This window comes from Bos javanicus, chromosome 17, assembly GCF_032452875.1.
Source record: "Bos javanicus breed banteng chromosome 17, ARS-OSU_banteng_1.0, whole genome shotgun sequence".
Lineage (NCBI taxonomy): Eukaryota > Metazoa > Chordata > Mammalia > Artiodactyla > Bovidae > Bos > Bos javanicus.
In genome coordinates, this window is record NC_083884.1 from 69,947,210 (window position 1) to 69,962,544 (window position 15,335).

The 15,335-nt window shown below is 52.9% G+C and overlaps 1 protein-coding gene across 1 annotated transcript; it reads right to left on the minus strand.

Moving 5' to 3' along the window:
- Positions 1–1,498: 1,498 nt before the first annotated feature.
- LOC133229084 (putative SEC14-like protein 6) lies at positions 1,499–11,722 on the minus strand. Its single transcript, XM_061385360.1, has 12 exons — positions 11,307–11,722; positions 9,015–9,090; positions 8,239–8,282; positions 7,208–7,267; positions 6,927–7,115; positions 6,516–6,611; positions 5,068–5,128; positions 4,867–4,950; positions 3,041–3,147; positions 2,827–2,966; positions 2,565–2,734; positions 1,499–2,370 (listed from the first exon to the last, which is right to left on the minus strand). Exons 1-12 carry the CDS (start codon positions 11,358–11,360, stop codon positions 2,258–2,260), a joined length of 1,194 nt encoding a protein of 397 aa, XP_061241344.1. The 5' UTR covers positions 11,361–11,722; the 3' UTR covers positions 1,499–2,257.
- Positions 11,723–15,335: the final 3,613 nt, after the last annotated feature.

A 15,335-nucleotide genomic window follows, 5' to 3' on the forward strand; every position in this document is an offset into this window, starting at 1 on the left:
TTTAGATATTTCTTGGTATCAAAGCTTTGAGTTATTGGCCAATTAACTCTGGATTGGGTGGCGTATATCTGGGGGTTTCTCCCAAGGTGATTAAAGCCTGAACTGATGGGTATCAGGCTGAATTTACTATCAATAGCTCAAGTTCACTTGTTACCTCGATCAGACTTTGAAAGTTTACACTTTTTATTCATGGTTTGTTCGTTTACAACTTAGAATGGCCCTTTCCTTCTTCTCAAATATCTTTCTATGCTTTCCCATTTTTATTGATCATTGGTCCGATTTCTCTCTACCCTGCCTCACTGGTGGGGCTCTCTGGAGGATGACTTCTGAGATGAAGGCTCAGTTTGTCTCTGGTGTTCCTCTCCTCAGAAGGCCACCTTGTACACCCCACGATGTACACACTGCTCAGTAGAGCTTTCCACAAGGGTGGACACTTCCTGTACCAACCGTGTCTGGCTGGGTAGTGTCAAAGATGAACAAAGTCAAACGCTAGTTAAAGAGGTAAAGATGGATTTTATTAAGCATTAGCTATCGAAATAGGGAAGAGAGACTGGCATAAACTGAACTCAACTCTGTTGAAAGAAAATGCAATTTCTTTCTTTTTTATTTATTATTTTTTTAACTGCATCAGGTCTTGGTTGTGACTCAGGGACATCAGCTGCAGCATGAGGGATCTAGTTCCCTGACCAGGGATCGAACCCAGGCACCCTGCATTCGGAGTTGGAGTCTTAGCCACTGGACCACCAGGGGAGTCCCTGAGAGGATGGAGGCTGAGCAGGTGAACCAATTCTTAGATACCCTCACACTAGGAAGGGGAGCCTGTGAGCCAAGACTTCTTTCTCGATGGGGAAGGAATGTGCATTCAGAGGGGCAGCGGCACAGCTGCTTGCTAGGCAAGTGTATTAATCACGTCTCCTATTTTCTGTGTTCTGATGCTTTGACACCTGGGGCTTTGTTGACCCTGGAGGGACCACCCCTCCCAGGGATAGCCAGTTCCTAGAGAGAGAGTCAAAGACCTTGATGCTGGGAAAGACTGAGGGCAGGAAGGGAAGGGGGCGATAGAGGATGAGACAGTTGGATGGCATCATTGACTTGTTGAACCTGAGTCTGAGCAAGCTCCGAGGGATAGTGAAGGACAGGGAAGCCTGACGTGCTGCAGTCCGTGCGGTCGCAAAGAGTTGGCCACGACTGAGCGACTGAACAACAAGAGAGAGTCTTGCCCACGAGTGTGCTTTTCAAATACGGAGCCCACACTCCAGCCTCCTCCTGCATCAGGCTCAAACTCAGGGCAACTGGTACCCAGAACCAGGTTCCAGACAAATGGGACAACCCCTTGACCCCAGAGCCTGAGGAAATCACCCAAAATAGCCAGTTCTAGGCCTGCTGACCCCGCCTCACCCATTCCTTCCGGGGAAATCGTAACAAAGGCTTTTGCCCGCAGGTCCTCCCCCTCCTTCCACCTCATGACCACCCCCCTCCCACCCACGCCCACCCACCGTTTCTCCGGGTGATCCCCTGTGGCATCCATGCCCTCTCCTCTTGGGAACTATGAGTAATGCATTATCTTTTAAATGGCAATTGTTTCCAGTTCTGTCGGTCATATTATACTTCACATTTTCTTTCTTTTTTACAGTATTTATTTATTTACTTTTGGCTGTGCTGGGTCTTCACTGCTGTGCGTGGGCTATCCTCCAGTCGCAGCGAGCGGAAGGCCACTCCCTGGTTGCGGTGCTTAGGCTCCGGTTGTGGTGGGCTCTCTTGCGGAGCACTGGCTCTCGGGGCTCACGCTTCAGTAGTTGCGGCCCCTGAACTCCAGAGCGCACGCTCCGCAGCTGCGGTGCACGGATTCAGCTGCTCTGCGGCATGTGGGAGCTTCCCGGGTCTGGGATCAAACCTGTGTCTCCCTCTTTGGCAAGCAGATTCTTTACCACTGAGCCATCAGGGAAGCCCTGCACATTTTTTTGTTTTAACACGATGTATTTCAGAACGGAACTCCCAACTCAGTATCGGTTGGTAGAAAAGGGGCCGCGAGTTTTCTCTGAGCTTGAATCACACGGCTGGAGAGTTTCTGTTGCTTTGCTGGCTGCCACAGTCCCGCAGTTCCAAAGATGCAGACCCACTGTGACAGATGGGCTGGGGCCAGCTCGGTAGGATCCCCGTTCCTGGGGAGCTTGGAGGGCAGTCTGGCTAGGGAAGGCTGTGAGCTCACTGCGGACCTAGAGGCCACAGAGGAGGGTGAGGGAGCCGCGAGGCTTGTCTAGAATTTCTCTATCTTCTCCAGGGAGGTTTGGTCCGGGAGCAGCACCTCCACGGTGTAGCTGATGTGCTTGGGGTGGATCAGGCTGTAGGTGTTGTCAAACCTCAGGACGTCTGCGTCGGCGGGACAGACATTCAGAGAGGACGCCCACCTGGGACCTCGCCCTCCTGTGCAGGTACTAGACCTGGGTGCCACTGCCACACCCGAGAGCCCGGAGCCAGGGCCCCTGCCTGGTGGGACCTGATGCACGCAGTGCACCTGCCCCCCACGCCCAGGTCCAGGAGGAGCCATCCCTGGCAACACTCACAGACGCCGGCTTCCGTGCAGGTGAGGCTCCCGTCCTCGGGCACCATGTGGGCGTTGTAGCGCTGGCTGGCCAGCACCTCCGTCATCTCCGCGGCCCGCTGCCGCTCCCCCATCTTGGTCTTCAGGAAAACCCCGAAGCCTATGTCCCCTCCGTCCGACGCAAACTGCCACCTGCAGGGGACAGGGCCCCACTGACCGCCACCTGCCTGGGCTCCGGGCCCCTCCCGACCACACCAGGTGTGTGTGGGGGGCGCCGTGCCCACCTGAGCACGCAGCCCGGGAACAGGATCTCGTTGTCCACCTGCAGGGAGGAGCCCCGGCCCACGGTCGCCTGGTGGTCGTACTGCACCCTCACGTGGTTGCGCAGGAAGTAATGCTGGGGCACGTCGCCCCCGTAGTTGATCTGCAGGCGAGGGTGGTGAGCGGGCACCGCACCACGGCCATCTCCCCTCCCTCCCCGTCCTCTGGGCACCGGACCTTGGTCAGGCACTTGGGGTTGCCATCGGGGTCGGTCATGGTCCCCCCGAACTCCATGGGCAGCTGGTCGGGGCTGATGAATTTCAGCAGCTCTTGCTTCCAGTTGGCTGTGGGAACAAAAGTGGGGCTCTGTGGGGGGGGTCGGGGGTTCAACAGAGGGAAGTGGGGCCAAGTCCAGGGCCGTCCTGTCCATATGACAGCCTCCCCCTACCTCCCACATACTCTCAGCGCCTCCAGGACAGAAGCCAAGAAGATCTAGGTCCACAGTGTCTGTGTGACCAGTTCCTGCCCCTTCAGCCCTGGTACCCACCCCTATCCATCCAGGTGTTGGCCCATGAGGCATCTTTTTTTTTTTTTTTATTTTGGCCATGCCACGTAGTTTGTGGCATCATACTTCCCTGACCAGGGATCGAACCCGGGACCTCGGCAATAAAAGCGCTGGGTCTAACCACTGGACCACCATCTTTGCAGGGACTCAGATCAGTGTCTCCTGGAGCGTGAGGCTGAGCAGGGGCTTGTCTACCCTGGGCTTCCCTTTCCCTCAGAGACTGAACTCAGCCTTCCAGTCAGTCCCTGCCCTCAGCTCCTGCAGCTCCAGCACTCTCAGAACTGGGGGGAGGGTGTATCAGCCCTCCTCCCCCAACACTGCTCTGACAAGCCAAGGTAGGTCCACAAAGGAGTGAGAGCATTATGGGAGCAAAGTGGGAGGAGGCAGAGGCGAACTCCCAGCATGCCCTGGGGCAGTGTGGACACAGAAATGAGACAGACTTCCCGTGCATTCTCTTTAAGGGAAAAGAACTCTTCATTTCTAGGCTATTATTTTATGGAAAAAAATTAAGATGTGTACAAAGATTCATCTATAAGCATCTTCACACCTCACTCTTCCCTAATGGTAAAAAAAAAAACAAAAAAAAAAAACCTAAATTTTGGACTTTACCAAAATAAACTTTATCACATGGTATGTGAAAAAGGTAGGTTCTAAAAGAGTATAACGTGGTATGAACCCATTTTTTTTTAATGAATTTCTTTGAAAAGATAGTACATGTTAATAATAGTTCCTTGAGAGACAGGATTTACTCTTTCTTCTTGATATATTTCTATATTTTTCTAAATTTCCAAATTTTATCAGGTATGTCATTTGGAAAACCTGCGTCTTTTTCTCCCCATTTTATGGGGGGAAACTGAGGAATCTGAGACTCAGAGCCGGTGACTCAGCCCACTTGCAGCTCACAGGTGGTGTTGTAAAGAACAACTCACAGGTGAGTTGTAAAGAATCCGCCTGCCAATGCAGGAGGCGGGGGTTCAATCCCTCGGTCCAGAAGATCTCCTGGAGAAGGAAATGGCACGCCACTCCAGTATTCTTGCCTGGGGAATCCCATGGACAGAGGAGCCTGACAGGTTATAGTGCAGGGAGTCGCAAAGAGTTGGACACGACTGAGCAGCTGAGCACATGTGTGATTTGAAAAACCTGCCTCTTATGCTCCCCATTTTACAGGGAAGCCTGAGGAACCTGAGACCCAGACAGAGCTGGTGACTCAGCCCACCTGCAGCTCATAACAGACAAAGTCATCCCTCAAATTCACATCTCTCAATCCAGAATTGGGGGCCCTCACATAGGCTGCCTCTGGGGTCTCTCAGAGCCCTCCTGGCCCCTCAGCCCTCTGGCAGGTGGACACATTGGCCTCAACAGTTGCTGCCTAAGGGAGTGGGTCCCCCAGAGCAGCTGTGTTCCCGAGCCTGGTGCCCTTGGGTTCGGGAACCCTCAGGTCTGCGGAGGAGCCACCCTCAGACCAGGTTCTGGAGCTGCAGAGGAGCTGCCCACTCACCTCCAAGGATCAGCACCTTCCTGCGCGTCTCCTCAGTGATGTATGGCTTGATCAGGTTGAAGGCCACCGGGAAGAGCTTGGGGGCTGAGACAGGCACCGTTTCAGGGTTTCCTGGGGTCTCCTTTCCCTGCCTCGTTGCCTCCCTGTCCCCTGCACCGGCCCCCAGCCCCACTTATGCATATGCGGAACTGCTTCACTCACCTTTCACAACAATTAAATTCTTCAAAATCTCAGGGTAGTTTGCCTCAAGTGCTGAGAAAAACTGTAGGGTCAAACTCAGGTCAATGCACAAGATGCAGGTGCCTAAATGCCGCCCCCTTAAGGCCCCTGAGGCCTCTCCAGACACCCCAAAAGCCTCCCAGACAAGAGGAACTCCCCCTGTCCGGTTTGTTGGGTCCCCGTCTCAGACACGCCCCCCGAAGCCATGAGTGCAAATTCTTGACAGATTTCCAGGGGATGACCCCACCTCCTGCAGACCAAAAAAATCCCCCTCAGTCAGGTCCCTGGAAGGATCCCCTCTATGTGGCTTTGGGAACAAAATGCTTCCAGGATAAGAAACATTCAAAGTGGCAAGGCACGGCTATTTTTTTTTGTAATTGGAATGTAATTTACATCCCATAAATGTCACCCTTTCACAGTGTAGAGTTCAGTGGCTCAGTGTACTCACCAGGCTGTGTAACCATCAGCACCGTCTAGTTGCAGAATATTCTCACCACGCCGGAAGGAACCCCGAACCATAGCAGTCACCCTTCCCCACTCCCTGCAGCCCTGGTTGACTACCAGCGTGCTTTCTGTCTCTTATGGATTTACCTAATCTGGATATTTCACATCAAGGGAATATACGTGGCCTTTTGAGTCTGGTGTTCTCAATTTATTATGTTTTCATGGTGGTTCTTTTTTTTTCTGGACCTCGGCGCACAGTTTATGGGATTAGTTTCCCAACCAGGGATTGAACCTGTGCTCCTTGCACTGGAAGCGTGGAACCTTAACCACTGGACCGCCCGGGAAGTCGCTCGTGGTGGTTCTTGAAATGTTAAAATTTTTAGGTTCTCTGCTATCCTGGATTGAGCAGAAAGAAAAGGCAGGCTAGCTGCCCCGGCGGAGGCAGACCTTATCAGGGTCTCCCTTCCTTCCTCAGGACCCCTGAAGATGACTTGCTCCCAGCCCCCTCCCAGTTAAGAGAGGGTGAGCGGGGAGGGAGTATAAGAGGGGAAGGGATACCCACGGGGACCCTGACCAGCCTGGGGACCAAGCCCTGCTGTTGTGACCTCCCGGACGTGCGGTGGTGATGCTGAGGTGATGGCTGTGGCTTGGCACAGCCCTAAGAGACTTCGGGTTTGAAAGGATCCCTGCAGGGTCTTCCGTGATGGTCCAGTGGGTCAGGAATCCACCCTCCACTGGAGGGAGCGTGGGTTGGATCCCTGGTCAAGGAACTAAGATCCCACAAGCCTCAACCAGAGAGAAGTCTGTGCTCCACAAAGATCTGACAGCCAAAATAAATAAATACATAAATATTAAAAAAGAAAAAAAAAGAGCCGCAAAACTGTGGGTGGAGTCAGAGAACCTCCCCACACACAGCCCACACCAGCAAGCGAGGGGCAGAGACCCAGGCGAGGGGACACCCAGCCCCCTGGGTAGGGCTCCCTCACCTCCTGGACGAGCTCCACTCCTGGCTTCCACAGATGTCTCAGGCTCAGCCCCTCGAAATCAAAAACAGTCGAGATTTTCTCCACTTTCTTCCCCAACTGCAAAGGAATGCTGAGAGGTGAGACCCCAGGAGGGTCTGTGCCCCTCACAGCCCACAGGAAGTAGGGCTGGGCCTGGCTCATCCTGGCGTGGAGGTTTCATGCCGGGAAGCCAAGTGCAGGGAGACAGGGCCGTCCTCAGGGGCACCCTCCCATCGTCTGCCCCTGGGAAGGCAGGTCACCCGAACCGTGTCTACTCGGAGGTGCTGGGAGGAGCCGAGGAGCTCAGGGAGGCAGGTGCCCAGTGCTGGGGGCTGTCTTGGAGGGGGCCAGATTTCGGCGGCCCAGGGGGATGGGGGGCCCTGGGACCCCCACCTTCTGGCTCTGCTGCTCACAGTCTCGCAGGAGCAGCTCCAGGCTCCAGAAGTTGAATCTGAGCAGCTCTTGTTTGGAGACGGAGAGGAGGAGGCCCTTGAGATCCAGGCCCCTGATGATGTGGTACCAGACGGGGCTACCCTCCCTGTCATGGCCGCAGAAGCCACTGGGCTCGTACAGCCTGACCACCTGGATGGATGCACAAGAGAGCAGGGCTGGGCGGTGGGGGCCGGTTTGATGGAGAGCCGGGGTCTGGGGCGGGCAGGGCGCTGGGGGCTCACCTCTGAGGGCTGCCACGCGAGGATGTTGTCCAGATCTTGTTGCTTCCGGAACTTCATGTGCTAGAGACAAGGGAGGGTGGGGCGCAGCTGAAGACCCCTCCTGAGCCAAAGGGTCTGCGGGGACCCAGGGATGCCAGGCCAGGCCCTGCTGCCGGAAACCACTGAGGGCCCGCCAGGGCATCCCGGGCTCCATGGACCCAGAACTGAGGGTGGGGATGCAAGGGGGACGGAGGAGATGGGGTCTGACACAGATGAGGACAGAAACACTCAGAAAGGACCACGTGAAGCCCGCATCCGTAGCTGCCTCTCCCTGAGTCATCCCTCCTGGTCCCCAGGCTCCTGTCTCCACGTGGCTTTCCAGGGAGCCCCACAAGCAGGGTCAGACTAACCCTAACCCCAGCTGCCAGTCACCCTTAGTCAAAAGCCTAGACTCCCTAGGTGGCCTGCTGGGTCCCCGGGGATGGGCCTGGGCCACCCACTCAGCTGTATCTCTCCCCTTTCTCTCTAGGGCACAACCTCCTGTGCGCCTGGGTTACTCCAGCTTGCCCGCACCTCAGGGCCTTTGCACGGCTCTGCCCTGTCTCCAGTCATTACACGGCTGCCTCCTTTTGGGCATTCGTGCCGAGGCCAACACATCGCCCTTCGGCAAGGAAGGCCTTCCTGCCCTCCCTCACTTCTTTCTGCCTTACTGTCTTGGCTGCAATTTCCACTCTCAGAAATTGCCTTGTCTATTTATTGATCTGGTTTCTTTCCTCTCTCTTTCCACCACTGCACTCTCCCCAGTGCGAGAAGCAGCGAGGCTCCACTTTGAGGTGCAATAAATGGGCGTTGCAAGAAAGTAAGGAAGGAAGGGAAGAGGGAAAGAAAGAAGGAAGGAAGAAGGATGGAAAGAAGAAAAGACAGGGAATTCCTGGCAGTCCAGTGGTTAGGAGTCCAGGCTTTCATGGCTGAAGGCCCGCGTTCAATCCCTGGCCCGGGAGCTAAGCTGCCACAAAGGGCAGGAAACGGGGCCGGGCAGGTGTTGCCCTCACCTTCTGCAGCATGGCCTCTGATTTCTTCAGGTCAAAGCTCCGAGCTGCAAGGAGGAGATAGGGTGGTGGTTGTGGACTCCTGGGGGCAGTGATCCTAGCTTGTGCCCCTCGGTGGGTTATTGGCCTCTGGGGTACTGTCCACTCAGAGGTGCTTGGAAGAGTCAAAGAGCTCAGGGAAGAAGGCTCTGGGTGCCCAGTGCTGGGAGCTGCCTTGGAAGGGTCGGGCTGTGGCTACCCGGGGGCTGGGAGGGCCCCCCGGCCCCCTTACCTCCTGCCTCCCTGATTCCCTGGGCTGATAGCAGTGGGTGTGCCCCTGGGTGGGCCTTGGTGGTGGCAGTAGAGAAAGAAGGCACTACCCAAGAGGAAGCTAGGAAGAGAAGGTCCAGAGAAATAGCACGTGGAGTCCCTGCCACATCCATGGCCACCGTCAGGGCCCTGGGGACCATGTTGTGCCCAGGGATCTTTCCCTAATGCTCTAAAACCCTGAAGAGACCAGACCCTCTGCATCTGGTGGAATCACAGAGCCAGGAATTATGTAAATCAAGAGCCTCTTCCACTCTCACACATCATTGAGGATGCCAATGAAGTTTTGTTTTTTAGGTTATACCTGTTGATACTTACTCAGTTAGAAACTAAAATTGTACACAGAAACTGTGTACACAGATAATACATATTTGCGGTTGCTTCCAGTGCCTGTGATTTGCAGCAACTTGTGACACAACACGAGAGACCTCGTATGCCCTTGACTTTCATCTCATGTTACTGTCCATGCTCACCTCGGAGCCAGCGGAGCAGGAAGTAGTCGTCGGTGCTGGGCAGGACGGCCAGGATATCCTGCACGTTCTCCCGGAACTGAGGGCAGAGCGGGGAGAGACCCGGGTGGGCAGGGCCGCACGGTACCCCACGGCCGCAGGGGACAGGCCGGTGCCACAGGCCTGCAGAGCCCGCGGGAAACGGGGTGTCTGAGTAAAGGGGGCCCACCTGTGCTGGGGGAGCCGAGGCCTGGACCAAGTCACGACAGTTCCCTTCCTTCCTTTGGGAAATGGGACAATGATGATGAACCAGTTGCCCAAAGAGAAGATGAGATGCAGATTTTTTTTTTCTTTTCCTTTTTTATTTTGGCTGCACCATGAGGCTCATGAGATTGTAGTTCCCAACCAGGGATTGAGCCCAGGCCCTCAGTAGTGAGATTGCAGAGTCCCAACCTCTGCACCTGCCAGGGAAGTCCCTGAAATGTGGAATAAATGAGATTTATAGGGCTGACTCTTCCCTGACACCCAAGGGGGCAGGGTGGGTCCTCCTAAGGGCCTAGCTCTCCACCCTCAGGGAGCCCCCAGGTCAATTCAGGTGGGAGGGTAGGTGACATGGAATCTAGGCCCAGAGAGGTGGAGTAATTTGCCCAGCGTCACACAGCAAGAGGCAAATGGTGTGTTTGATCCACACCCCATCATCCAGGCCTGAATGAGGGGTGACTCCACCCAGCCTGAGAAGACCCTCTGCAGACAGGCCCCCGGAGGCGATGGGGCAGTTTAGCTGGGCCCCAGCCCTCTCCAGGGGCTGAGGGTGCCACTTCTGTGTGAATGTCACTGACTCTGAGCCAGCTCTGGGGACTCATGGATCTGGACCAGGACTCAGCAGTCCCAGTGCCGTCTGGCCTGAGTCATTCTCCTCTTCCTGCATTTCAGTCTCCTTCGACTCCAAATAGGAGGGTCAAAGAACTAGCTCTGGGCCCCCCAGCCCCAAATGAGCTGATAACCTCTGTCCTCAGAAACACAAGGAACGGGTTTCCCTCGTGGTCCAGTGGCTAAGACTCCAAGCTCCCAGCGCAGGGGACCTGGGTTTGATCCCTGGTCAGAGAAGGAGATCTCACAGGCTGCAACAAAGACCGAGCATGCCACAACTAAGAACCCGTGCAGCCAAAGAAAGAATTTTGTTTAACATATATTTAAAGAAAGAAAGAAGCACAAGAGAGTGTTTGGCCCTGAGCTAATCATACCGCTAGTACACCCATCCCCCCGCCCAAGGGAGGAATCTGAGGCTCACGTGACCTGCTCTGCCAAGATCTGGACCTAATTCTGTTTGTTTGTTTTGGCTGAGCCACGGGGCTTGTGGGACCCTCGTTCCTGGACCAGGGATCTAACCGGGGCCCTTGGCAGTGAAAGCGACGAGTCCCAACCACAGGACAGCCAGAGAGGCCCCTGGACCTAATCCTTGACCCCAGTTGTCTTGTAAGAGGACGTATTCTCCCAGCCTAGCTGGAATCTGCCCTCTTTCAGATGTAGAATTCTTCAACGGCAGGATTCAGGGCCTCCCTCCATGCTACTGAGGTGAGCGACTGTGCCTGGAGCCCTCACTTGCCGTGTTCAAGCCCGAGGGAAAGACCCCAACGAGCTAGAAAGGACGCGTGCCCGCTCCTGCGTCCCCCAAATCATAGCTAAGGCTGGGACCTGCCACCCCAGCAGCGCTCACCTGTGGGGCCCTATAGAGTGGCCACTAATGTCTGAGACATGGCCAGTCTAAATCAAGATCTGCCGTGAGTCTGAGATACACGCAGGATTCTGAAGACAGTACCAAAAACATCTCAGCGACCCTTTTTATACTGATTACAGGTTGTGGCAATTGATTACATATTGATTACATATCGTTGTTGCAACGATAACAACTTGGCTCTATCGGGTTAAATATATTACAGGGAATTCCCCTGCAGTGCAGTGGTTGGGACATGGCTTTCACCGCCGAGGCCCAGTTCCTGGTCCGGCAACTAAGACCCTACGATCCGGCCAAAAGTAAATGAGCAAAATATATTATCAAAATTGATGTCACTTGTTTCTTTTCCCTTTTGTAATGTGGCTGTTAGACACTTTGAAGTGACAAAGATGGCCTGCAGTTGTGGTTCACGTTATGTTTCTATCGGATAGCGCTGGTGTAGACACTGGTCTCCAAGACCCTCAGAGTTGGGAAGAGACCTGGGGGTACAGAGCTCAGAGGGAATCAGGGGCCCCTGGGGCATTAGGAGAAACTGAGGCCCGTGTAGGACTCTCCCCTCCCCCACCCCCTGCCACACTCACCTGGGCCAGCGCCCTCTCCTGCGAGGGGCTCAGGTCACCCACCTGCCCACTCATGCTGCCCACGGCGGTGTGGGGTCCGGCTCCCTGGTCCCGAGTGCAGGCCCCACTGTGTGTCTCCCTGCAGGCTCTCCTGTCTTCTACTGAGCTGCTGGCCCCACCCCTTCCTGCCAGGCCTGTCCTCTCTTCCTGGCCGAGGTCATTCCTTGCCAGGTGCCTAGGGCACTGACCCTTGACTGGCCTGGATTCACATCCTCCTCTGTGAAACAAGGGCAGCGAAACTTGCCCCACAGCATGTTGAAAGGTGACACCGCCTGTCGTTACACACCCAGGGGCTGCTCTCCACCCTGCCTCTGGGCCCCCACCCCCAGCTCCTGTGTTCCCAGCAGGAGCCTCCTTGAGCCAGGAAGGCCACCACTCACCCCCGACAGAGGCCTGGAACCTCACTGTGTGTCCCAGGCTCCAGTGGCCGCCCCATGTGTCTGGAGCAACTGCCCGTGACTCATCACAGCCTTGAGGGCACGAGGCTTCAGGGGAGAGGAGAGAACTTCCCAGGCCCAGATCCAGCAGGTGGATGTGTCGCCTGGAGCTGGGTCACACCTGGCCTCGGGTGAGGGGTGACAGCGGACTCCTGGCTAGTCAGCTGCCCCAGCTCCGGACAAGAAAGCCAGAGCCCAAAACCAGGACACGGGGGGCTCGTGTGTGCACGGGACCTGATGCCTTAGGTACTTGTCTAAGACAAGCACTCCCACAGTGTACACAGCAGGTGCTCAATAAGAGCTTGCCAAAGGCCTAGAGGAGCTATCCTACGTTGAAGGTCAGGAAGGGCGGTGGTGAGGAGATACCCCTCGTCCAAGGTAAGGATCATTGGCTGCGCTTTGCTGGAGCAGCCGTGAAGAGATACCCCACGCCCAAGGTAAGAGAAACCCAAGTAAGATGGTAGGTGTTGCAAGAGGGCATCAGAGGGCAGACACACTGAAACCATACTCACAGAAAACTAGTCAATCTAATCACACTAGGACCAGGGCCTTGTCTAACTCAATGAAACTAAGCCATGCCCGTGGGGCGACCCAAGGTGGGCGTGTCATGGTGGAGAGAACTGACAGAATGTGGTCCACTGGAGAGGGGAATGGCAAACCACTTCAGTATTCTTGCCTTGAGAGCCCCATGAACAGTATGAAAAGGCAAAATGATAGGATACTGAAAGAGAAACTCCCCAGGTCAGTAGGTGCCCAATATGCTACTGGAGATCAGTGGAGAAATAACTCCAGAAAGAATGAAGGGACAGAGCCAAAGCAAAAACAATACCCAGCTGTGGATGTGACTGGTAATAGAAGCAAGGTCCGATGCTGTAAACAGCAATATTGCATAGGAACCTGGAATGTCAGGTCCATGAATCAGGGCAAAATGGAAGTGGTCAAACAAGAGATGGCAAAAGTGAATGTCGACATTCTAGGAATCAGCAAACTGAAATGGACTGGAATGGGTGAATTTAACTCAGATGACCATTATATCTACTACTGCGGGCAGGAATCCCTCAGAAGAAATGGAGTGGCCGTCATGGTCAACAAAAGGATCTGAAATGCAGTACTTGGATGCAATCTCAAAAACGACAGAATGATCTCTGTTCGTTTCCAAGGCAAACCATTCAGTATCACAGTAATCCAAGTCTATGCCCCAACCAGTAATGCTGAAGAAGCTGAAGTTGAACGGTTCTATGAAGACCTACATGACCTTTTAGAACTAACACCCAAAAAAGATGTCTTTTTCATTATAGGGGACTGGAATGCAAACGTAGGAAGTCAAGAAACACCTGGAGGAACAGGCAAATTTGGCCTTGGAATACGGAATGAAGCAGGGCAAAGACTAAGAGAGTTTTGCCAAGAAAATGCACTGGTCATAACTAACACCCTCTTCCAACAACACAAGAGAAGACTCTATACATGGACATCACCAGATGGTCAACACCGAAATCAGATTGATTATATTCTTTGCAGCCAAAGATGGAGAAGTTCTATCTCCACTCAGCAAAAACAAGACCAGGAGCTGACTGTGGCTCAGACCATGAACTCCTTCTTGCCAAATTCAGACTTAAATTGAAGAAAGTGGGGAAAACCACTAAACCATTCAGGTACGACCTAAATCAAATCTCTTATGAGTATACAGTGGAAGTGAGAAATAGATTTAAGGGCCTAGATCTGATAGATAGAGTGCCTGATGAGCTGTGGACTGAGGTTCGTGACATTGTACAGGAGACAGGGATCAAGACCATCCCCATGGAAAAGAAATGCAAAAAAGCAAAATGGCTGTCTGGGGAGGCCTTACAAATAGCTGTGAAAAGAAGAGAAGCGAAAAGCAAAGGCGAAAAGGAAAGATATAAACATCTGAATGCAGAGGTCCAAAGAATAGCAAGGAGAGATAAGAAAGCCTTCTTCAGCGATCAATGCAAAGAGATAGAGGAAAACAACAGAATGGGAAAGACTAGAGATCTCTTCAAGAAAATCAGAGATACCAAAGGAACATTTCATGCAAAGATGGGCTTGATAAAGGGACAGAAATGGTATGGACCTAACAGAAGCAGAAGATATTAAGAAGAGATGGCAAGAATACACAGAAGAACTGTACAAAAAAGATCTTCACCAGATCATCACCAGACCCAGATAATCACCGTGGTGTGATTACTCACGTAGAGCCAGACATCCTGGAATGTGAAGTCAAGTGGGCCTTAGAAAGCATCACTACGAACAAAGCTAGTGGAGGTGATAGAATTCCAGTTGAGCTATTCCAAATCCTGAAAGATGATGCTGTGAAAGTGCTGCACTCAATATGCCAGCAAATATGGAAAACTCAGCAGTGGCCACAAGACTGGAAAAGGTCAGTTTTCATTCCAATCCCAAAGAAAGGCAATGCCAAAGAATGCTCAAACTACCCCACAATTGCACTCATCTCACACACGAGTAAAGTAATGCTTAAAATTCTCCAAGCCAGGCTTCAGCAATAAGTGAACCGTGAACTTCCTGATGTTCAAGCTGGTTTTAGAAAAGGCAGAGGAACCAGAGATCAAATTGCCAACATCCGCTGGATCATGGAAAAAGCAAGAGAGTTCCAGAAAAACATCTATTTCTGCTTTATTGACTATGCCAAAGCCTTTACCTGTGTGGATCACAATAAACTGTGGAAAATTCTGAAAGAGATGGGAATACCAGACCACCTGATCTGCCTCTTGAGAAATTTGTATGCAGGTCAGGAAGCAACAGTTAGAACTGGACATGGCACAACAGACTGGTTCCAAATAGGAAAAGGAGTACGTCAAGGCTGTATATTGTCACCCTGTTTATTTAACCTATATGCAGAGTACATCATGAGAAACGCTGGACTGCAAGAAACACAAGCTGGAATCAAGATTGCCGGGAGAAATATCAATAACCGCAGATATGCAGATGACACCACCCTTATGGCAGAAAGTGAAGAGGAACTGAAAAGCCTCTTAATGAAGGTGAAAGTGGAGAGTGAAAAAGTTGGCTTAAAGCTCAACATTCAGAAAACAAAGATCATGGCATCCGGTCCCATCACTTCATGGGAAATAGATGGAGAAACAGTGGAAACAGTGTCAGACTTTATTTTTCTGGGCTCCAAAATCACTGCAGATGGTGACGGCAGCCATGAAATTAAAAGACGCTTATTCCTTGGAAGGAAACTTATGACCAACCTAGATAGCATATTCAAAAGCAGAGACATTACTTTGCCAACAAAGGTTCGTCTAGTCAAGGCTATGGTGTTTCCTGTGGTCATGCATGGATGTGAGAGTTGGACTGTGAAGAAGGCTGAGCGCCGAAGAATGGATGCTTTTGACCTGTGGTGTTGGAGAAGACCCTTGAGAGTCCCTTGGACTGCAAGGAGAACCAACCAGTCCATTCTAAAGGAGATCAGCCCTGGGATTTCTTTGGAAGGAATGATGCTAAAGCTGAAACTCCAGTACTTTGGCCACCTCATGCGAAGAGTTGACTCATTGGAAAAGACTCTGGTGCTGGG